The sequence below is a fragment of the Cebus imitator genome, unplaced genomic scaffold, assembly GCF_001604975.1.
Source record: "Cebus imitator isolate Cc_AM_T3 unplaced genomic scaffold, Cebus_imitator-1.0 Scaffold199, whole genome shotgun sequence".
NCBI classification, from domain to species: domain Eukaryota; kingdom Metazoa; phylum Chordata; class Mammalia; order Primates; family Cebidae; genus Cebus; species Cebus imitator.
Window position 1 is genome coordinate 182,346 of NW_016107514.1, and position 25,675 is coordinate 208,020.

The 25,675-nt window shown below is 38.7% G+C and overlaps 1 protein-coding gene across 2 annotated transcripts in view; it reads right to left on the bottom strand.

Moving 5' to 3' along the window:
- The window catches only part of CLVS1 (clavesin 1), a 199,310-nt gene that overhangs the window by 22,462 nt on the left and 151,173 nt on the right, over nucleotides 1–25,675 (bottom strand). For both annotated transcript variants that reach the window (XM_017547540.2, XM_037745388.1), the window contains exons 4-5: nucleotides 12,322–12,432; nucleotides 8,251–8,486 (exon numbers count right to left, since the gene is read on the bottom strand). In XM_017547540.2, the coding sequence (XP_017403029.1) occupies nucleotides 8,251–8,486; nucleotides 12,322–12,432 (347 nt within the window). The remainder of the gene's footprint in view (nucleotides 1–8,250; nucleotides 8,487–12,321; nucleotides 12,433–25,675) is intronic.

Genomic DNA, 25,675 nt, shown 5'->3' on the forward strand with positions numbered 1-25,675 from the left:
ATTATTTAACAAATGGAATGTTTTTGGTAGCTAGCATCTTTCACTGAACACATACACCATGTGGGGGATAGAAGAGGTACCTTAGTGGTGGAAAGTCTGATGATCCCTAGATGACATATACAGGCTTTCTCCAGATCTAAACTTTCAAAAGTCCCTGATAAGAAGAAGAATGATAAAATGTGTTTTTATATAAACTCTCTGTGGAGAATGTTATCCTGCAAACAGAGGCTTCTGCAGTGTGGTACAGCCAAGAGGAACCCATTCAAGCTCAATGAAAGGACAGCCTAAAATCCCCACTTTCTCCCCCTGGTGGCCCTGGAAGGAACTACCTGCCATTCCTGTATGGTGGGGACATAAACAGTTTCGATGTAGCTCACACCTCTTTAGGAAACTACTGTCCCTTCCTTGAATGATCCTGTTCCATCCAGGATTTGTACCCCAGCCTGTCCACCAGGCTGAACACACATCTCATTCCTGGAAATTAGACGCACCCTCTCCCTGGTCACAGTGATGGGTTCAGAGGCAGCATAAAGACTGGTTTTTCAGAGTCCCCCCATTTATTTTTGCCAAGAAATATCAGGAAAGATGATCTTTGTTTCCTTGGGATCATCAAGTACATTGTTAATAGCCGCTGTCAGGACTGGCTAAGAATAAATGAAATAAATGAAAGAGTGCATCCGAGAGCAACTGTGATTTCTATCCTCCTGCAAGGACATCTGTCAACACTTTTCCTTCTGTGTGTTGCATCTAATAAGCACTGTCTCCAGAACTCTCAACCTTTGGAATAATCTGCATTTAGATGGCTTCAGCTCCTGGGAATGGCTCAAGTTTCTTACTCTCAATCAAAATCAAAGGACAAAATTTACATGAAGTTTAATCACAAGTAATCTTTAAAAAATTATATATATATATATATGTGTGTGTGTGTGTGTGTGTGTGTGTACATGTATATCTGTGTGTACAGATAAAATACATACATTTGAAGACCTTTCCCAAAGTGGCTCATCCTTCACCAATAGTTACATCAAGATAGTGTTGCTGTGTGTGCACACGTACCTTTTAAATAATATCTATAGGCTGGGAGCAGTGGCTCATGCCTATAATCCCAGCACTTTAGGAGGCCAAGGCAGGTGGCTCACCCGAGGTCAGGAGTTCAAGACCAGCCTGGCCAACATGGTGAAACCCTGTCTCTATTAAAAATACAAAAAATTAGGTGCGCATGGTGGTGGGCGCCTGTAATCCCAGCTACTCGGGAGGCTGAGGCAGGAGAATCACTTGAACCTGGGAGCTGGAGGTTACAGTGAGCCGAGATCATGCCACTGCACTGTAGCCTGGGCAACAAGAGCAAAACTCCATCTCAAATAATAATAATAAAATAATAATATCTATAGCCATTTTAATTACTTCATCAGCAATAGAGGCAAGAACCAGAAAGTAACTGATAAATATGGCCTAACAATTAAAAGTCACAAAATCTGCATGCTGATTAAAAAATCATGTGCTTACTTCATGGGGCAGAAATTTCCAGCCTGCACCCTGAATAAGCCTGTGTGTAGCAGGACTGTTGGTTTCCAACCCTAAGCCATTCTCTCTTCCTTTTTCTCCCCCAAAAGCTCCTTTCCTTTAAGCATTGCGCTCTCCTGTGAGAGTCAGAAATCAGCTTCTGCCTGAGAAATCTCCAGCTGTGCTGGACACAGTCGAGAGAACCTGGTTCTTGCGGCCACCACTGAGCCCCTAAAATAACACTCCTGCAGCCACCTGCCTTCAAGATGTCTCCTGTGAAATGATGCATTTTCCTCATTGTTTAAAGCAGTTCATTTGGGGTCTCTTCTTTCTTGCGGTGAAAAGAACCATAACTAATACAAAGCTTATGCACTCCTCTTTGTTGGAGAGTTTTAATGTTTGGTTATCTATTCTCCAAGCCTAAAACATATTCAAGGAGTGAATTAGATAGGAGAAAATGAGGTGCTTCATATATACACTCCAAAGAACAGAAAACAGCTGTTGATGTGGGAGCAAAGAAGTGGACTTCTAAAAAATAAACGAAGAAACAGGAATACAAAGTTGAAAATATAAAACTCAGGGTCATTTAGTACCAGAGCAGAGAATACCACACACCTCAAAAGCCCAACACAGCATTATTGTATTAAATAGCAGAACAATATTGAAATAATCCATTTAGAGGAGTTCCCAGCTAAACCAGTCATGATTTTGGTTCTTCTACTTAAGGGTTGAGCTACTATTATCCAAAGATAAAAAACAAGAGCTCATTAGAACCACTCACTCACTGAGAGTTCTCAGAGTCTTCGCCTTTACTCTACATGCATACCAGAAAGTGTGGCTGGAGAGTGGTTTGGAACACAGTGGCCATCTGTGCCCAAAAGCCGCATTACAAAAACTGATTAGGCTCCAAGGTCAGTCCACAAAGCCCACTGGACTCCAAATGGACCCAAAGCATGTTGGAAACTACGGTGGGGTAACGTGTAACGGGTTATGAAAATAGATGATGTGTGCCGACTGGAGATTACGGTGCTATTCAGAGGGCAGACCTGTATCATCTCACTCAGAATAAGGAGGTACCATCTAACAATGCCACGCCACAGGGAACATGCTGCCCAGAAGGTGGCCTGCCTGTCTCCGGACCGTGCAGGTGAAGTCTGGCTGACGGTCTGCGCTGAAGAGCAGGCCGCCCTATCAGGTGAGAGACTGGAAGATGGGACCTCTAAGGTCCCTTCCAATTCTGTTCCCATTTTTCCCACATCCCTGTGGGTTCTGAGGCGTCGAAAAGACAATGAAGAGTGGCCTCTCTGTTCCTCATTAGGGAGATGCCGGCAGAAGACATAAGCCCACAGCAGGGCTGATCCCTCCTCTCCCATCTCTGCCCATCCTGCCACGAATTAAAATCTCCAGGCAAATGTTCAAGGAAGTCATCACAAAGGGCAGTAGCAGTGGGCAGGACATCTTGGTGGCTGTGGTGGGGAAAATGAAATGTGTGCATACTTGCTAGCTTCTCCTGCTTGAATTTTGGCTCGCATATCTAATGGAATGTACTGCTCCTCCAAACCCTGGGTCAACCAAACCTTTCACATGGAGGCTTCTCTGAGAGTCTTCCTGGACAAAATTAGTGATGCTTCCTCAGAATGCTGCAGCAGGCTCCTGCTCCTCCTTTGTAGTACCTCTCCCGTTCTACATTGTAGTTATTTTGGGCACGTTTACTTTTTCCTACCAGGATGTAGATTCTATAAGCAGGATCCATGAGAGCCTTGTTAAAGGCAGGGGCAGCAGGGAGGAATTGGCTCTTTCTATCTGGGAACCAACTAATCGGTTTTGAACCAATTGAACAACTGTACCAAGGACAGGTTTTGGAGATAATACCATTCATTCAACATTAATTCATTCACATGTAGGCATATTTTGTTTTACTGTGCTTCACTTTATTGCCCTTTGCAGATACTGCACTTTGTACGCATCAAAGGCTTGTGGTAATGCTGCATTCAGCAAGTCATTGGCACCATTTTTCCAAAAACAAGTACTCACTTTGTGTTTCTGTATTACATTTTAGTAATTCTCACCATCTTTCAAACTGTTTTTTGGAGACAGAGTCTTGCTTTGTTGCCCAGACTGGAGTGCCTTCAGTGGCATGATCATTACTCACTAATACAACCTCCACCTCCGGGTTCAAGCAACTCTCCTACCTCAGCCCCCCGAGTAGCTGTGACTACAGACACCCAACACAACACCTGGCTAACTTTTTTTTTTTTTTTTTGGTTGAGACGGGATTTCACCATGTTGCCCAGGGTGACCTGGAACTCCTAAGCTCAGACAATCTGCCCAGCTTGGTCTCCCAAAGTGGTAGGATTATAGGCTTGAGCCACTGCACCCGGCCCAGACTTTTTAATTATTATATCTGCTATGGTGATCTGTGATTTTAAAAAAAAAATTGTGATGGTACTGTTGTAATTGTTTTGGGGGTAACGTGAACTGTGCTCATATAAGACAATACACTTAATCGATAAATGGTGTGTGTGTTCCGACTGCTTCACAGATCAAATGTTCTTCCATCTCTCTCCTTCTCCTTGGGCCTCTCTATTCCTTGAGATACAACAGTATTGCAACTAGGCCAGTGAATAACCTTACAATGGCTTCTAAGTGTTTAAGTGAAGGGAAGAGCTGTATGCCTCACATTTTAAACCAAAAGCTAGACATGATTAAGCTTGGTGAGGAAGGCACACTGAAAGCTCAGAAAGTCTGAAAGCTGGGCCTCTTGCATGAAACAATTAACCAAGTTGTGAATGCAAAGGAGCATTAAAAGTGTTAGTTCAGTGAACACACAAATGCTAACAAACTGCAACAACCTTATTGCTGACAGGGAGAAAGTTTCAGGGGTCCAAATAGAAGATCAAACTAGCCGCAACATTTCTGTAAGCCAAAACCTAATTCAGAGTAAGATTTCATGAAGGTTGAGAGAGGTGAGGAAGCCGTAGAAGAAAAACTGGAAGCTAACAAAGGTTGGTTCATGAGGCTTATGGAAAGAAACTGTATCTACAACACAAAAGTGCAAAGTAAAGCAGCAAGTGCTGATATAGAAGCTGAAGCAAGCTCTCCAGAAGATCTAGAAAAAATCATTGATGAAGGTGCCTATGCTAAACAACAGATTTTCAATGATAAAACAACCTTCTATTGGAAGAACAGACTTCTTCCACCTAGGACTTTCAAAGCTAAGAAGGAGAGTCAAAGCCCAGATTCAAAGCTTCAGAGGCCAGGCTGACTTTCTTGTTAGGGACTAGGGCAGTTGGTGACTTTAGGTTGAAGCCAATTTACCATTCTAAACGTCCTAGGGCCCTTAAGGATTACGTTAGATCTACTCTGCCTGTGCACTATAAATAGAATGATGGCGCTTGAGTGACAGTGTATCTGTTTATAGCATGGTTTACAGAGTATTTTAAGTATACTAATGAGACCTAATGCTCAGAAAAAAAGATCCCTTTCAAAATATTATTGCCCATTGACAGTACTCCTGGTTATTAAAGAGCTCTGGTGGAAAGGTACAAGGAGATGAAGGTTGTTTTCATGCCTAGCACAACATCCATTATGCAGTCCGTGAATCAAGGAGTAATTTTGACTTTCACATCTTTTTACTTAAGAAGTATGTTTCAACTTGGGAGGTTGAGGCATGAGAATCACTTGAACATGGGAGGTGGAGGTTGCAGTGAGCCAAGATCATGTTATTGTACTCCTGCCTGGGTGATAGAGCAAGACTCCAGTAGAAAGAGAGAGAGAGAGAGAGAGAGAGAGAGAGAGAAATACATTTCATAGACTATAGCTACCATAGATAGTAATTTGTCTGGCGGATCTGGACAAAGTAAATTGAAAACTTCCTGGAAAGGATTCACCATTCTAGATGCCATTCTAGAACACTCATGATTCATGGGGGGAAGTCAAAATATCCAGATTAACAGCACTTTGGAAGAAGCTGAGCCCGACCCTCATGAATGTTACTCCTCCTGTTCCATAGCCCAAACATCTATAGAATAGAGCCAGTTTTCCTCTGACCCAGATCTTATTATGCCATTTCTCTGGTTAACTATGTATGTTGAGGAAATAAAGATGAAAACAAAATGACATAGTGTATTCCCATCACAGGATTATCATTAAAGTCTGATCATACCAAGTATTTTTCCAGGGTATGGGGATAAGGTTCTCATACACAGCTGGTGAGTATCAATGGGTGTCATTTGGAAAGCTTTTAAACAAGGTGAACTAAAATGTCAAAGGCACGTATCTACCAACTACAGGGTTCTGAGTCTACCCAGAGGAACCCTCCTGGGAAAATAAAGGAGGTACACCAAAGACATTTATTGAACCTCATTTAGAAGAGGAAAAACCTCAAAAACCCAAATGCAAAGCAATGTGGAGATGGCTAAACTGTGGTATATCCACATTCTAAAATAGCATGCAGTATTAAAAACATGGTCTATGAGGGGTCTTCAGAAAGTTCATGGAAAATTCGTATTATTAAAAAATTATGCATGGAGTTCAAAAAAAATTTTTTTACCAAAATAAACTTGTACTAAATTATTATAACATGTCTGAACAGAATCTAGTTTAATGCACTAAGAAGATAAGACATCAGAGACATCAGGTTTGACAAAAACCTTTACCAGAGCAATATGAGTTCTGCTAAAATTGAAGCAAGAACAAGCACCAAATTTATGATGAAGGTTGGGTAAAAATATTGTTAAAATCACTGATGCTTTACAAAAAGCTTATGGAGTCAATACCCTAAAGAAATCAGCAGTTTACAATTGGATAACTCATTTTAAGAAGGGACAAGACAGTCGGGTGTGGTGGCTCACACCTCTGATCCCACCACTGAGGTGGGTGGATCATGAGGTCAGGAGATGGAGACCATCCTGGCCAACATCATGAAACCTTGTCTGTACTAAAATACAAAAAACTAGCCGGGTGTGGTGGTGCATGCCTGTAATCGCAGCTACTTGGGAGGCTGAGTCAGGAGAATCACTTAAATCTGGTAGGCAGAGGTTGCAGTGAGCCAAGATTATGCCACTGCACTCCAGCCTGGTGACACAGTGAGATTCTGTCTCAAAAAAAAAAAGGTGGGGGATAAGACAATGTTGATGGTGATGCCCTCAGTTGCAGATATCAATTCATGTCAATTTTATGTCAATTTGCCAGGAAAAAAAATTTATCTTGTTCATGCCCTAATTGAAAAGGACCAGCTACTAACAGCACAAACAATAGTCAGAATATGACTATTTTTGGAGATAGGACTTTTAAAGAAGCAATTAAGGTAAACAAGGTTCTATGGGTGGCTATAATTCAGTGTGATTGGTGTCCTCACAAGAAGAACAAGGTGGGACAGAGGCAGACATATACAGAAGGAAAACCATGTAAGGATACATGGAGAAGGCAGCCATGTGCAAGCCAAGGAGAGAGGCCTCAGGAGAAACCAACCTTGCCAACACCTTGATCTTGCACTTCCAACATCCAGAACTATAAGAAAATAAATTTCTGTTGTTTAAGCCACCCAGTGTGTAGTACTTTATTACAACAGCCCTAGAAATTACACAGTATTAGATGCTTTTTATGGGTGTGTACAGCTGCATGTGGTGTATGGAAAGAAGAAATGCAAGGGTCCACCTCTACAGTGGTTACCATTGGGGAGGGATTAAGATTGAAAATAGTGGCTGAAGGGGATTTTAGCCTTAAAAATCAGGTCCTACATCAAATGTTCTTACTGGTATGTAGGAGCTAAGCTATAAGGATGCAAAGGTATAATAATGATACAGTGGACTTTGGGGACTTGGGGGAAAGAATGGGAGGGAGTGAGGGATAGAAGACAACATATATGGTACAGTGTATACTGCTTGGGTGATGGGTGCACCAGAATCTCACAAATCACCACTAAAAACTTACCCATGTAACCAAGTACCACCTGTACCCCAATAACTTATGGAAAAATAAAAGTTTTAAAAAATCAGGTTTTAATTTTTTAAAAAACCCTCTTTCATGGTACTCCACTGATCGCATGCAATGGTCTTCACCACCTGACTCCAACTGTCTTTGGAGCTTTATTTCATGTCCAGTCCCATTTCCCACCCTTGCACACCTTTTTACCACACCAGATTATTCCATCACTCTAATGGCTATATGTCTCAGTCTGTTCCCTCTGCTGGAATGCCATATCCCATTTTTCAAGCCTGAGTTGCTGATATCCAGAGTGCAGACTGAATGTCACCTGCTTTATAAATATGTTACAAAAGTCTTACTTGGAAGAGTCCCTGAAGCACACTTCTCTGTTCTTTTAACATCTTATTCGCATTTGTACCCCTGGTCCCTAATCAGTGCTGCAGCCAAGTAAATGCTCAATAAATGGTTCCAAATAAGTGAATGATAGGAAGATTTTTTTAGCAAGTTGCTTTTCCATCTAGTGTATCTCAAAGGTCCAACATTTTATTCTGTGTGTATTAACAAACTCCTTAAAGATCAGGGCTACAATTGTGACCTGAGTGAAGTCCTAGCCTCTAACTATCCCTTTGATACAATGGGGATAACTATATTTCTGGGCCAGCCAAGCCCCATTTGTTTTCAATTTTAGTGAAATCAGCTGAGAGTGCATTGCAATTTATTTTATTCAAGTTCAGTGCCCATAAAGGTCTTTGATTACTAATTCACAAATAAAAATTCCATTGACCTCCGATGGGGAGGCTCTGATAACCCAGGCCTTACCTTTTCATCAGCTTGGGTGAGCATTCTCTCTCCAGATTTGAGGACGTATGCTTCACATGCATTGCATTATAGGAAGTGTGAGTATAGTCATTTTCATCACTGTAGTCAGGACCGAGTAACGTCCGGGCCCAAGTTCCCATGTCATAAGGAGGAAGAGTTCCTCCAAATTCAGAGGGCAAAAATTCAGGGTGTATTAGCTGGTGAAGGCTGTTTAAATTGTTTCCATGCAGGAAAATCTGTAAAGAAAAAAAAGTCATTAGCAATACAAAATCCAAAACATACAACCAAGAATTCTTCCAATACACAATTTAGCAATGACAAATTGGATGCACTGCTGGTGATCATGGTGTTTAAAGAGGCATTGATTTTGTGACTGTAGCTTAGTCTTCATAAAATGTTAATTTATTGCTTAGAAAGGGGGCTGAATTAATAGTCGTTAAAAATGAAGTTTATGAACAGATTGAGTGTTATCTGGCCGTGGGCCAAATTTACACATACAGTCATCTCCTAATTATCCCTGCTGGTAAAAGGAGTGATGGTGCAGACCACCTGAAACCCCAGCCATTGCTGCATCTCCAGACTGCTCTGTCCTCCCATCTGTGTGCTCTCACCCAGTCCTCCAGATCCTTTTCAACCCTAGGCAAAGTTGCAGCTTCTTCCTAATTCTGTCCCGGTGATAGCTGCCTATTCTGCTTCTTCCCATCCACCCTCCAATTAATTCTTCAGTATCTGTTGACTTCTGTTTTTTTTGTTTATTTTTTCCTGATATGTTCATTTATATTTTGTTTTCTCACAGGGAGAAAATACCTAGAGAAAAAGATGGTGTTTTCTTACTCCTTTAAAATGCTCTTTAGCTCCTAGGGCAATGTGGGCACAAGGGAGAAGAAAATCAATTCTTATTTAATGGAATAAAAAACCACAGCCTGAGAATTTATTATGAGATATTTTTGCAGCAATTTTCCATTTTTGTCTGGATTGGGGACTAAAATCCAAACAAGTTTTCATCTTCTGAACATACAATAGATAAACATTGGTCAAGCAGGAGAGAAGCCACCCCTCCGAGTTACAATTATTTCCAGACAAATCCACAAAGTGGATGAGCCATGAATAGATAATTAGCACTGACTACAGTTTAGGAGTTGACACTGAAAGGTGACTTAAAGTTCATCTATGTACTGACATTAGTTCCCACACTTCTTCATGTGGCAGGCATGAAGTAATTATGTGTAACACATAACGTGCACCCAAGTATAGGATCATGAAGTGCACACACATGCATGCACATACACATACAGTATAACCATAATGAAATATAAATGTCTCCTAGGTGCGGTGATTCATGCCTGTAATCTCAGCACTTTGGGAGGCCAAGGTGGGTAGATCATGAGGTCAGGGGTTTAAGACAAGCCTGGCCAACATGGTGAAACCTCGTCTCTACTAAAAACACAAAATCAGCTTGGCATGGTGGCATATGCCTGTAGTCCCAGCTACTTGGGAGGCTGAGGCAGGAGAATCGCTTGAACCTGGGAGGCAGAAGTTGCAGTGAGCCAAGATCACACCACTGCACTCCAGCCTGGGCAACAGAGCAAGACTCCATCTTGGCGAAAAAAAAGAAAAAGAAATATAAACGTGATTTTTAAAATACTTAAATAGAGGACTTCAAAAATAAACACTCACTACCTTGTTCTATTGTATTAATTTTAACTTATGATGTAATGACATCATTTAAAGATGAAGGGGACAAGAAGTGCTAATTCTTCAGAAGACTACCGGAGCACTTCGTAAAGCAATGTATATTTCTGACATTAGAGTTGAGTATGACAGAATTTTAGTAAGAATTATTTCTTTTGAAGAAAGTTACTTTTCTGGCTTTTAAAAAACTTTTCAGAGGGTGCTGTCATATTTGAAACATGCTGGAGCTAAATATCAGCCCTGGTGTTTAGAGAAAACATTTGTACCCATCTATCCAACATGCCCAGTTTTTGAAGGACAGAGAGTGCTATTAAAGGCAACCCTCATTCTGGGGGTCTTACGGGATGGAGAAATGTAGAAGTAGGAGGATTGCCCTTCCACCTGTTAGAATCTATCCTGCGCTCAAAGTTCCAAAAATGCCCTCCTATGGCATGGCAGCAAGTGTCCACTGTGGGAGGAATTCTCTCTGACTCCAATCTGAATAGAAGAATAAGTTTCTGGAAAGCCCAAAGCCATGTTGAGAACAGTCCTAGAAGACTTCTCTGTTCTTAGCACTGTCCTGAGCCCCAGATGGGTTTCAAAATATTTCTGCCTCGTGATCCCAGTGAATTCTAATTCCTGGTTTCAAACTTGTTTGAGAACAGGGAAATTACCCCTGCCCTACCCTATTGCAATGCTCTCTAAGGACCTGGCAGTATCTGAGGTCTAGGAGTTAGAAACCCTGCAGAGCGTGGGGGTCGTGGGGAATCCCTTACATTATCAGTCCCTCTTGGATACTCAGAGCTCTTCCCTAGTGTCAGGTATCCTGGATGTCAGGGGAAGGTGTTGTAGGATTACCCTAGCCAGATTCCTATGAAGAGTGATGTTCCTGACCCAGGAGGCAGCTGAAATCAGAAAGTCTCAAAGATAAGACTGTAGCATTATTCATAATAGCTAAGATCTAGATACAACCTAAGTGTCCATTAGCAGATGAACAGATATATACACAATGGAATACTATGCAGCCTTAAAGAAGAATGAAATCCTGTCACTTTCAACAACGTGGATGAACCTAAAGAGCATTATGTTAACAAAAATAAGCCAGACACAGAAAAACAAATACTACATGATCTCAATCTAAGTAAGTGGAATCTAAGTAAGTTGAAATCATAGAAGTACAGAGTACAAGGGCGATTACCAGGAGCTGAGAGTAGGGGGAAATAGAGAGATGTTGCACCAAGGGAACAAAATTTCAGTTATGTAAGATCAGAATAAATTCTGGAGACCTAATGTACAGTACAGAAACTGTAATAAGTAATAATATTGTATTGTTTATTTGAAATTGGCTGAGAGTAGCTCTTAAGTGCTCTCACCACACACACAGACACACACAAACACACACACAGTCATAACTATCAGAGGAGATAGATGTGTTAATAGCTTGATTGTGCTAATTTCACAATGCATAGGTATATAAAAACATCACATTGAACACCTTAAATATATCCCATTTTTAATTGTCAATTATACCTCAATAACATTGGGGAAAAAGAAGAGAGAGCTAAATGGTAAAGATAAATAAAAGTCAGCAGGTCTCATAAGGTACCAACCGCATCATGCCACATGTTTTCATAAACTGTCTCATTAGAGTTCCCCAACAACTCTGTGACGTAGGTGTTAGTTTCTCCAATTTACAAATGAGAAAATTGAGATTCAGAGTGGTTAAGAAATGTTCAGTTACTCAGCTCATCAAAATGCCATGAAAAAGCCCAACTCTGATTAATGGAAAAGCCTGGCTTCCCAAGTGTTATCAACTGATATAATTAAGACTGTAAAAGCCTTCATCATAAGAGCATTGTTACTGCCAAAGAAGAATGCTTTTCCAGCTTTACAGGTGATCGAGTTAGCAGTTATCACCCAAAGCCATGGGAGGGAAGAAAAATTATAATCATTCTTCATAGCACTAATACATTTGCAGAACAAAATTCTAGCTAATAAAATATTCCATGAACCGGGAAGCTGCTGGACCCACTATCTCCCATAAGAATTTACAGTAAAATGGTCATCTGGTATTTGCATGCCTCCAAAGTTTCTTTTGGTTTATCACTGGGACTCTGAAAATAACCCAGTTCTACTAAATTATTAATTAAACCCAGGCCATTTGCAAACTCCAGCTGAGGCTCAAATGCTCCAAGGCTGTAAAAATACCACAGTGGAAGATAGATAGATAGATAGATAGATAGATAGATAGATAGATAGATAGATAGATAGATAGATGAGAGAGAGAGGAGAGGAGAGAAGTACGGGGAAGAGGGAGGAGGGGAGAGAGAAAACGGGAGCACCATAATTGTCTCGGGCATTTCCTCGTTGAAATTTACATGTTGCATTTGTTTTCATTACCCGTTTCCTGGTCTTGTCTTTAAGAAATGGCTTGATAAGTGTGTAGAGGGCATGAATGTACCAGGGCTGGTTGACAAAGTGGACTCCTCCAAAGCGGGCAGGAAAGCTGTCCTGGGGCGGGAAGAGAGAAATGCACATCAATTAGTCAGCACGCCTTGTTGGACTGGACCAGCGGGACCAATGCCCCAAAGAACAACCTGATTGTTCCTGCCTGGTAGAAGGTCTAACTTTATGGTAAGAAGAGGATGAAAACACACTCACCTCCTAGCTGTTAAGATAATTCTTTATTCCCCTTGCCTCCGTTCTCTCGCTTTGACTCCAGGCACAACTTTAAAATTGTGCATGGATTCCAGGCCTGCTTTTCCAAATCACAATTACATGACCTTCTACATGGCACAGAAGCTTCTGCAGCCTGGAGAGCGAGGGGAGTCTGAATTCTTCATTGCATTAGGTAACCAAGGCTTCCAGGCTGCCAGCACAAGATCTCTCTCTTACCCTCATTTCCACTCTCCCCCTACCACCCTCTGCACGGCATTATTATGACAGTAACCAAACTTTCTGGGTGAGTGAGTGCGAGCTATGTAGGAAATGGTTGCAAAAGGATTTCAAAGGCTCTTAGGAGATGGGGCTCTGTGGAACCAACCGAATTCTAACAAAGTTATAACAACTTTTTCATAGATTGCAGTACTAGCTTCAGTCTGCCCTGGGGCACATAGTAGGTCCCAGGGAAAAGGTACTTACTTGTTGATTGATGGGCTAGTTGACCCCCCTAGTCAAGGGAATATGAGCATCCTTTTCTGCAGATGAACCCATTTTGGAAATAATAGGAAGTAAGAACATTTAAGAAAAATGATTCCAATTTTAGAATCCAGATCAGGACATTAGAATCCAGACCAGCTTATGTTTTAGATGCTAGGAAGCTGCTCTCAGTGCTAATTAGATCTACGGAACAAGGGACCTTGGCCAGAAAGTCTGAGCTAGTCTTATAAGACCGGGTCCTGAGATCTACCAACGTATGGCTTCAGCAGATTGGGTTCATCTCAGTTAATAGAATTAGAAAAGAAGGAATCTCTAAATGCTGTATGAATTACCAAGTTTGCTGTCAATTGCATTGCCACAAACATCTTTGTAAAATGTTAGCCAGATGAGATGAAAGCTGAGGGAGTCTGGCTGGAGGAGCTAGTGGTTCAGCAGCGAGCTGCTCCCTGCAGGTGTATGACATGCCTCGCCCGGGTCTTTTTTAGTAACAAGGAAAAAAGGTTATTAACTTTTTTTTCAGAACGTTTTGAGTCTACAGGATCCCTAGGCATCTTCCACGCCAAGACCTAGTTTCCAGGGTGAGTGCATGGAACTGCACTGAAGGGTTGACATTTGAAAAACTTAAAAATAATTTTTCCCTCTACCTAGACATTTTAGAGTAGAAAGGAGTTAAGTATTTTGAAGGCTAAACTGGACAATTTCAGTAAAAGGTGTTTGCTTTGCAGAATGTGTGTGTGTGTGTGTGTGTGTGTGTGTGTGTGTGTGTGTATGTATTGTTTCTTTTATTTTAAAAAACTTAACAGAACAAGTATAGGGGTAGAGAGGTCATTTATATTAACTTGCTATTCCAAAACTAATTTTATAAATGTAAAGTTTCGTAATAAAGTTGTCTGTTTTCCTCTAGGTATAGTTTAGGATCTAAAAATTTTATGGTTCCTTAAAAAAAGAAGTGTTTCCTTGATGATAAGTGCTATTCACTGTCATCACTTCTTTTAGCTCCTTTTAACTTACTCAGAAGTGAAATTCATTATTTCAGATACTAAATGTGGGTTCTGAAGGGCAATGGAAGGATAAGAGTGAAGCATTTATTTCTAAAATCAGGGCTTTAGTATCTTTTTTAGTGGGACCAATAAGAGGTTTATTTCTACTGATGGTCTATTGTGTTATATAGTTCTAGGTTAATAAAGTGGGAGGAAACTCTAAATAATACTTGAGAGTCGGCAATGTTGCAAAATATTAACCTTTAAAAAATATCTAGACACTTTTAGTTTTAGTTTATAAAGCCTCAATCATCAAAGACATCAAAAACTATCTTCTGATTGTGGCAGGGTAGGTTGAAAGAAAAAGTATAGGGTTGAGACTGTAATTGCTCTCTACGTTACCCTGGTTGATGATTCTGCCAGATTGAAGGAAAGGGCTTTTATTGATCTTATTCAAGTCAGCCAGTGAATATGTACAGACAAACACATGTGAACCCTGTGTCTTGAAGTTCTGAACTTGCACCAGAGTAGCAACAGAATCACTTTTATTCAGGTACCTCCTATAAAATTCACACGAAAGGCCCTCCTGTCTGATAAAGGCAATATGCAAATGTTCTGGGTCTTCCTGAATGAGCCCAGCCTTGCTACTTGCTACCGTGTGTGTGTGTGTGTGTGTGTGTGTGTGTGTGTGTGTGTGTGTGTGTGTGTTGTACAGAGGGGAAGGTGAGAGAAGGGAAAATCAGCAAATACACCCCTCTCATGGTCAACATATCATTGTTGGTTGCCTCTGCCTGATTACATCAGCCAATTGCAAACAAAAGGGAAGTTGTCAGTCACACAAAAGTCTCCCAGAATCCCTAGAGGCCTACCACCCTCATGGAAGGGCATTTCTTAGGGGCTGGAGCAGATGTATCTCAAGATCATAGGTGCTGGTTCAATGAAAGTATAACACTTTGTCTTTCAGTGTTCTTGGAGACTAAAGAGCATGTACCAAAACATACTTTAAGTTCAAGAAAATCACACTAATCCTGTACATTTATACATTTATCAATAAAAATATAACGTCATTTCAAATTATAAACATATCCAAATCAAAAAAGTGTGTCTTCTCCCCAGTTTAAGTCAATTTTGTTTCCGTATTATAAATTATACACATTCTACAAAGTAAAAATAGATAAAAACATTATTTGAAAAATTAGAAAATATAAGAAGATAAGAAAGAAGAAAACAAAAAGCCCCTATAAACCCACTGCCAAAGACACACTCTTGCAATTTTCTATTATTCAGGATGGATTATGTAATGTTATAATAACAAATAACCCTTGCTTTTTTTTTTTTTTTTCATTATAACAGTAAAGATTGATTCTTTGCTCACATTAAATGTCTTGCTTGGTTTTTGTCTTTCCTGATTAATTTCCTGCTCACACTAAATGTCCTACCCTGCTTGATTTGCTTGCAGCCTGAGATATAGCCTCTTCCATCTGAATCAGCGCTGCTTGACATAGCCCAGGGGAACCACATGGAAGAATCATACCTTCGCTCTTAAAGCTGACCCTGAAAGTGACATGCTTCATCTGCTGCATTTTAGAGGTCAAACTCATGCTTAGCTTCCAGCATGTCTACCATGTTCCCAGGACGAAGAGGACCAAAAGTATTGGTGAATTGACGTAATAATTACCCAAACTCTGCCAACCCTTTTCTTTTTTTTCTATTCTTTTAAAATGTGATCATTTTTAAATTGGATGTAATAACTATTTTTGATGGCCTACAATATGTCTCATTTAATGCATTGAATAATACAAATATAGAGTCTTCAGGGTAGTAGGGAAAACTGAAAATGCAATTATGTAATGACATGTTTAGTGTATCCCATTCTTCCCTAAACAATTAGGTCATGCCTTGCACCTCTTCAATTCAGCACATATTTATGAGTGTCTACTACACGACAAACAGTGAGCATAGTCTCTAAAGCGTATTTAGCAACCAGGGCCCTCTGTGATTTTTATCCCTTTCCTTGCCTTCTCTAAGCTAAGCTCTACTCACATCCCACACTGCTGAGGTCAGTAGCTTTCACTGAATGGTGATATCATTTTATGTAAAGTTGCAACCTCTCAAAAAATGAAGACGGTAAACCCCAGGTAAGCATAGTTTTTTTGGCTTTTTAAAAACTTATTGTTTGATTCATACTTGCATTTAATTCATAGTCTCAAGTGCCACAGCAAAGGAAGAGTTCTGGTAAGTTTACCCACAGTTCAGTGGTGCAGCCCAACTTTACTCATTTTTTAGACTCCATTTAAGGCTGCTTCATTCTCTTCTTCTAATATTTTATGTTTTTAAATTTAAAGTACATCACTCTCTCCATAGAGCCTGTGATGAGAGCGGGTTTTCATGGTCTAGCAAAAAGATGTCCCCTTGAGGGTTCTCACAGGCACTCTTCTGCTGTAACAGTGGAGTTCTACGTGCAGAGTGGTAACTAAAGATCCCAAGTGTATTTCAAGATCTTCTCATAAAAAATGATTATTGAATTCCTCCTTGTGCAAACATGAAGTAGTCATACATTCCCCTATTTCTTTGGCTAAGTGCACCGAAGCCCTGGATAGTGCATATAAAATAAACATATGAAGACTTCAAAGGTAGAGAGAAGTCATATCAGCTAGGGACTCTGGGACCCAAGGAAGGAAACGAGAGAGAGTTCCCCAGGTTTTCTTTTTTCTTTTAGCTCTATATCTATATATCAAAGACTTGGGACAGAAGAAGGCAGCACTTGGAAAAACCAACTGGTGCAGACAACAAATAAATAAATAAAAAGCAACCAAAAAACGGCTGCTCTTTAATGAAATGACAGGTAACAGGCAGTCTAGCAAGATAGACAAGTTTTAGATAATAGCTTCTCTATGCCAGTCAAACATCACAGGAAAAAACTGTGGTCCCTTCCTAACTATGCTAGCAAAGTCTGAGTGGGCAGCCTGATCTTCACCCTAGCAAGGCTGTAACAGGGAGCATAGCATCCCTGACAGGATAATGTTATAGAAGGCCAAGTAGAGAGCTAGAACTTTTATTCTTCCTGCCCAAGAGTGAGACCCTATTTCACACTGGCAGTGTCAGTGGAGGCCATGTGGGTAAACTCGACTTCTTCCCCTGCCTGTCAGTAATGAGAATCCCTTACCATTCTCCACAGGGATGATGTTGGAAGGGGACAAATAGACAGTAAAGACTTTAATCGTTGCCCAGTGTTAATGAAGCCAGCACCACTTCAAAATAGTGGCTGAAAACTTCCTGGGATTACAGTGTGAGTGGAGATCATGTGGGGAGCTCCCACCCATGCGCAGCAGTAATGAGGAAGCACTCCCTTCTTGGGTAACAGGCTGAGTGAAGAACATGGACTTCTATCTCTACTTGGTAATGATGAGTCAGCATACCCCACTTTCACCGCCAGAGTGGTATCAAAAAAAGCCAGCTAAAAGTAAAGGTTTACATTAGATCCAGAGTTTCAGAACATAATACCAAAATGTCCAGATTTTTAAAAAATCACTCTTTATACCAAGAACCAGAAAGATCTCAAATTGAATAAAAAATGACAGTCAGTAGAGGACAACTGATGACAGAGGTGTTAGCATTATCTGACGAAGATTTTAATTTAGCCATCATCAAAAATGCTTCAACAGCAATTATAAACACTTATGATGCAGATGAAAAAATAGTTTTAGAAAAGAAATAGAAATTGATAGCAAAGACATACAACATGGAAAATAAATATGGATTTTTTTTTCTTTTTTGGAGAGTCTCACTATGTTGCCCAAGGTGGTCTTAGACTCCTGGTCTCAACTGATCCTTTTGCTTCAACCTCCCAAAGTCCTGGGATTATAGGCATGAGCCACTGTGCCTGGCTCATTTGGAAATTTTAAACTGAAAAATAACTAAAAAAAGTAAAATGAAAAGTTTAGCAGATGGGCTCAACATCAGAAAGGAAGTGATAAAAGAATCAGTGAACTGGAAAATAGAAAAATATAGAAATTACTTAACCTGAACTACAGAGAGAAAATAGACTAACTAAATGAAGAAACCTTTATTTTTGGGGTCTATATGAAAAAAATCTAAAATTTGTGTCACTGGAGTCCTTAAAAGGAAGGAGAAACATTGAGGCTGGAAAAGTACTTTAAAAAATAATGGCTGAAAACTTTCACAATCTAGAAAGACATATAAACCTACAGATTTAAAAAGCTAAGTACATACCAAACAGTATGAACTCAAATAAATTGATGCCAAGACACATCATAATTATTTTTGAAAGCTAAAGACAGAATACGGAAGGTATACAGAAAAAAAAAAAAATCTTGACTCGAGGAAAAGCAAATGGAATGATAATAGATTTCTCATTAGACACAATGGAGGCCAGAAGGAAGTCACAAAATATTTTTCAGGTACTGAAAGAAAGGAACTGTCAACCCAGAATTCCAGACCTAGTAAAAATACTCTTCGAGAATCCAGGGAAATCAAGAAATTCTCAGATTAAGGGAAACTAAGTAAATTTGTTGCCAGTAAACTTATTCTAAAACCATAGCTCAACAAAGTTATCCTAAACAGGAAAGAAATTATAAAATAATCTTTTCTCAAACAGAAAGATAATGATAAGAGAATTCTTGAGTCATCAGGAAGGAAGAACACAGTAAGAAAACTATAAGTAAGTACTATGGGCTTCTCTTTTCCTCTTGAGCTTTCTAAATTGTCTTTGATGGTTGAAGTAAAAATTATGTTACTCGGATGTGGTTCAAAGATGTAGGTAAAGGAGGAAATATTTAAGATAATTATATTATAATTTGGGGAGGAACAGGGGATGGTAAGGTTTCTGTACTTCACTTTAACTGGTGAAATGACAACATAAAAAACTATAAGTTATGAGTGCATAACATAATAACTAAAACGATCACTAAAAAACTACATGAAGAGTTTTTTTTACATATTTAATAACATTATAGATAAATAAAAACAGAATTTGAAAAAGAAGTATAAGTAACCCAGGATAAGGCAGAAAAGAGAAAATAGAGAAAAGCAGAACAGAAAGGACAAATAGAAAAGAAAAATTAGAATGTCATACTCAATCCCTAACATAACAATAATTAATTTAAATATAAATGATCTAAATATACCAATTAAAAGACAGAGATTAGCACAGTAAATTAAAAAGCATGATCTGCTATATATGCTGTCTATAAGAAACTCACTCCAAATGTAAATATATAGGCTGCAACATAATCAAAGCAAAAGCTAGTAGAACTGGAAAAAGAAATAGACAAATCCACAATTATTGTTGGGGAGTTGAGTAACACTCTCTCAATGATTGATAATCTTTTAGGCAGAAAATCAGCAAGGATCTAGAAGAACTCAACATCATTAATCAGCAGAATTTAATTGATATTTATAAAATACTTCACCCCAAAACAGAAGTATATACTTTGTTTTTCAAATGCACATAGAATATATACCAAGACAGACCATATCTAAGTCATAAAACAAACCTCAACCAATTGAAAACTGGTGAAATAATACAGATTGTTCGCTCTGTTTATAATGGAATCAAACTAGAAATCATAATAGAAAGATAAGAGAAAAATCTTTAAACACTTGGAAACTATACAACACAATTTTAAACAACTCACAGATGGGCCAAAAAAAAAAAAAAACCTTCAAAAGAAATTTTAAAATACATGGAACTGAGTGAAAATGAAAATAAAACACTATGGTTTGAATGCGTTTTTCTCCCTTGAAACTCATGTTGAAATTTAATCCTTAATGTGGCAGTATTGAGAGGTGGCGAAAGTATTGAGGAGTGATTGGGTCATGAGGGCTCTGTTCTCATGAATGAATAAATCCATTTGTAGATCAATGGATTAATGAGTTATCAAGGGAGTAGGACTGGTAGCTTTCTAAGAAGAGGAAGAGAGATTTGAACTACCATGCTCAGGCTGCTCATCATGAACTGCCCTATGACAGTTTGGGATGCTACAGTGTCCCCACCAGCAAGAACACCCTCACCAGATACAGCTTCTCAACTTTGGACTTTTCAGCCTTCGTAATGGTAAGAAATACATTTCTTTTCTTTATCAATTACCCAGTTTCAGGCATATTGTTATAACAACAGAAAACAGACCAAGACATAGGACACATCAAAATTTGTGGGACACAGCTAAGGCAGTGTTGACAGGGAAATCTGTAGCATTAAATACCTATTTATTTATTTACTTACATAGAAAAGTCTTGAATCAATAATCCAAGCCCCTACCCCAAGAACTTAGAAAGACAACAGCAAAATAAAGCCAAAGCAAGCATAAAAAGAAAATAATAAAGAACAGAAACTGATAAAATTAAAAATAGAAAAATAATAAGAAAACCAGTGAAACAAAGAGCTGATTCATTGAAAAAAGCAATAAAATTAACAAACCATTAGCAAGTGTGACAAGGAAACAAAAAAAGATGTCACAAATTACCAACATTTGGAATAAAATAGGGCATACTACTATAGACCCTGCAGACACCAAAAAGATAGGCAGGGAATAGTATAAAGAACTCTACATACATATATTTAACAACTTAGGGCAAACAGATCAGCTTTTCATAAAACACAAACTACTTCTCTTATATGAAATAGGTAATATGAGTAGCCCTATCACTGTTAAGAAAATTAAATGTGTGATTTATAAAGCTACCAAGAATAAATGTTCAAGCTCAAATTATTTTACTAGGAGATTCTACTGAACTTTTACAGAAGAATTAACACTAATTCTACAGAGTCTCTTTCAGAAAATAGAAGTGAAGGTAACACTTTCGAGTTGATTTACGAAGCTAGTATCACCTTTGTCTTAGTCTGTTTTGCTAGAAATACCTGAGATTAAGTAAATTATAAGAAAAGGAGGTTTATTTGGCTCACAGTTCTACAAGCTGCATAAGAAGCACGGTGCCAGCATCTGCTTCTGGTGAGGGCTTCAGGGAGCTTCCACTTGTGGCTGAAGGTGAAGGGGAGCAGGTGTGTAGAGATCACATGGCAGGAAGTGAGAGAGAGGTGAGGGAGGTGCCAGGCTCTTTATAAGAATCAGATCTCCCAGGTACTAGAGTGAGAAGTCATTACCATGAGGACCAAGCAATTCATGAAGGATCCATTCCATGCCATTCCACTAAGCAGTTTGGGGAGGACAAATATCCAAACTACATCAATCCTTATATCCAAACAAGATAAAATCAGAATGAAAAGAAAATTACAGATAAATATCATTCATGAATACAGATGTAAAAATTCTTAAAATATTAGCATGTGGAATTCAGCAATATATAAAAAGAATTATACACTATGATCAAATTGAGTTTATTCCAGGAATGCAAGGCTAGCTTGCATTACAAAAATCAATCAATGTAATTGTGTGAGCCATGTTTTCTAGTTTCTGTATTTGATGCTTTGACATCTGAGGTCTTCTGGACCAGGGAGGAGATGCCCTACCAGTTGATTCCTAGAGATAATGACTGACTAGCCAGGGAACCCTCATTTTGTATGCAAACTGACAAATCTAGTATGTTGAAATTCACTGGGGTGGCTGGCAAAATATTAGGGAAAGTTATAGAGGTCGATTGGCTGCAGTCCACCTGTGACCTTGATCATGTTGGGGTCACCACCTGAGATGTTTATCACCACCTGCGGAGGTCTGGCTTGCAGTCCCTGACTCAACAACAAATGAATAAATGCACTCTCAACCACTACAGTGATTTAAGTGGGCTAGGGATGGTAGTTGACTGCTTTCAGAGGGCAACTGTAGCCAATCGACGTCTATAACTTTCCCTAATGTTTTGCTAATATTTTGCCAGCCACCCCGAGTGAATCTCAACACTAGCACCCATACTTCCAACCACCTTCTTTGGGCTTGTATGCTCTGGGCCACTATTTCCTTTCCCTAATCACCCCAGGGTCAGTTATCAGACAGCTAGTAACAATACCCAGGCCACTGAAATGATTTAAACTGTCCAATCAATCCTAAACTTACTTAGACTTCATTCCATACCTTACCCATTATTTCCCATGAAAAGCACAATAAAGGTTCTTGCCCAAGTTCTTTCCTCACTCCCACTGCCTCCTGACTAACCTTGGGGCTTTCCCATGTGGCTCCATTCTGTAGCATGGAAAGTTTTCTGTCTCTAGGGATCTGTGAGTGCAACAAACTCATTTCATAGCAGTTACTCCATGTCTGCATATCTTACCATATCTGATTAAAGCAAATCCCTGGTACTTTCACAATAGTAATTCATTATATTAACATGCCAAAGAAGAACAATCATGTGATCATATCTACTGATATATAAAAAGACTTTGACAAAATTCAACACTGATTCATGTTAAAAATGCTCAGAAAAATAGAATTGGAGAGGAACTTTCTGAACAGGATTTTGAAACATCTGCCAAAAACCTGTATCTAATGTGAAAAGTACCTTTCCTATACCTAATTAATGAGTTTATCAATGTTGCAGGATTTAAGACAAATATATAAAAATAATTATATTTCTCCATACCAACAATAAATATGAAGACACCAAAATTAAAAATATATGATCATCTATAATTGTTCGAAATATTAAATACTTAAGTATAAATCTAACAAAACACATTTAGAATTTGTGTGCTGAAAATTACACAATTCTGATGAAAGAAAAAAGATCTACCTAAATGGAAGACATATGTTTGTAGATTTTAAGATAAAATATATGTTAATTCCCCTCAAATTGATAAAACAGGTTTAATGCAATATCCGTCAAAATTCAAGTAAGAATTTTATTTTTGCAGACATTGATAGATTTTAAAATTTTTATGGAAAAGCATAGGCCCTAGAATAGTTAAAACAATTTTGAAAAAGAATAAAGTGGAAGGAATTATTCTACCAAATTTCAAGGTTTATCATGGAGTTATAATAATGAAGACTGGGTGCTGGTGGTGAAGGGAAGATATATAGATCAAGGGAACAAAGTAGAGAATTCAGGAATGGAACCACATAAATGCTCAAGTGGTTTGTGACTAAGGCATAAAAGCATTTCAGTGGAGTAAAGGTAACTTTTCAATAAACGGTACTGAAGCAATAGGACATCCATAGAGAAAAAAAAAACCTGACTTAACCCTCACACCTTATACAAAATTAATTCAAAAATTAACTCATGAATTTAAATGCAGTAAAACCATAAAACTATTAGAAAGAAACAGAGGAAATAATCTTCAAGATCTAGGATTAGCAAGAGGCTCTTAGACTTGTCTCCAAAAGCATAATCCATAAAACAAGTAAAAAGACAATAAGTTGGTTACTGCCAAAATCAAAAACTTTTTCTCTGTGAAAACTCATGGGAAGTGGATGAAAGGAAAAACTGTAGATTGAGAGAAAAATTTGCAAATTATGTTCCAACAAAGGACAAGTAACTAGAGTATATAATAAGCTCTCTCAAATATAACAGTATTGAAACAAGCAATCCAATAAGAATATGAGCAAAAATATGCCAGAAAATTTTACCAAAGAAAATATAAGATGTCAAGTAAGTACATGAGAAGATATTCCATGTCATTAGCCATTGGTGAATAGCAATTTAAAATCACAATGAGATATCACACTACAAACCTAGCAGAATGGCTTTAAAAAAATAGTGACACTCCAGATGCTGGTGAGGATTTGGACAAGCTAAATTGCTTGTCCATACAATGATGGACATCAATACCCTGGAAGGTAATATGGCAGTTTTCTAAAAAAACAAAACATATGATGACCATATGACCCAGCAATTGCCCTCCTGAGCATTTATTTCAGAGAAATAAAAACTTATGTTCACACAAAAACTGGTACAAAGATGCTCATAGCAGCTCTATTTGTAATAGTTAAAAAGTGGAAACAACTCACATGTCCTTCAACAAAAGAATGGTTAAACAAACTAGTATATACAGACCACGGAACACTGCTCATCAATAAAAAAGAACAAACTGTTGATATCTACAACAACCCAGGTGAATCTCTGGAGAATTTTGCTGAGTAAAAAGAAAAATCCTCCCTAAAATGACATACTCTATGATTCCATTTATATGACATTATTGAAATGATGAAATTATAGAAACAGAAGCTATTAGTGATTGCCAGGGGGTGAGTAGGTGGAGTTGAGGGAAGTGAGTGTGGCTATAAAAGGGTAATGTGGGTTACCTTGCATGATGGAATGTCCTGTACCTTGATATACAAAAGAAGGATGGTCTTTTCTTCCTTAAATGGGATGTTAAAAATGAAACCGAAAAGTGCCATGAAAAATTGCAATGCATAAGATACGTTTCAGTACATTCTGTCTTAGAAGGTCTTGATTTTCTTTGGGAGTCTTAGCGTTAAAGTGACTCTTGCAGTCCATTAGAAATGCACTTCATTTTTTAATGGGCACTTTGTTTGCACTTCATTTTCACACTGGCACTATGCAAGCATCACTCAACTGCCTTGTTTTGTGTTTGATCACAATTTAAGAGCAACATAATATAGGCAAAAGTATTTCCTCTCTTTTTTCAACAATCAGATACAGATGTCACCGGTGGCCATTGGCTCAGTTTCCTGCTGGATAATGAAGTACTTACTAGTGCCTTTTCTAAGATTTATAATACCTGCAGGCTAACATACCTCATAACAAGGTTCAAAAAATACCTGAACTCAATATCACATTGCCTTGGGGAGTTTGGGAAGATTCTTTCACACTGGCTACCCTTTATAATTCTCATCTTTCCTTATCTTTTCTTACTGCTCTTACATGAAAACTAAAATGAGACCCCTCCAAGTTGCAAATACAATGAACTCCCTCCATCTAAGATTCTCCTCAAAAACAAATGTGGAGAAGAAAAGGGAGAAGATGACACAGGAGCTGACTTTAAAATCTTCTGTCTCTTTCCCTTTAGTGTAAGGGAGGACTGTCTTTCAGGTCTTGGGTGGAGGGACCCCTTCAGTTACATACGTCTATGCATGCAGATCTGCAGGTGGTATAAGCACAGAATATGAAGTTAGGCTTCATCTATTCAGTTCATGCATGTCCTACCAATGACATCCATTTGCCACATCAAAGCAGACAGAGTAAAAACATTCTCGGCAGCACAAGTGGGTTTCATTGATGTGAAAGAGTCTTCTAAGAATGCTATATTTTATGGTGATGGGTTTCTCTTGTACCATGTGACAGTCATTAGTGTGGAAGTCAATATCCATCTATTTGCAAGAAAATGAGCTCATGCAATAGCAGTTACACACCAAATGCTCTTTTTGTTATGTTAACGCAAGAGAGCAAACATAAGACAGAAGAAAATGCACTTGTTAGAAAGGAAACTGGGCAACCACTCCGTATCCTAATAGGCAATGGATTTTCTTACAATGTATGTTCCTAGAAGGCATGTCCGAGAAGCTGTATCAACTGAGTGTTCTCTTGAGGTTAGAAGCATCCTAGGTTTTCTTTGCAGCTTCATATCAGAGCATACTAGAAGATAAAGTTTTCTTTTTTTTTTTTTTTTTTTTTTTCCCCATTTTTTTATTTTTTTTTATTTTAGGTTTTGGGGTACATGTGAAGAACATGCAAAATTGTTGCATAGG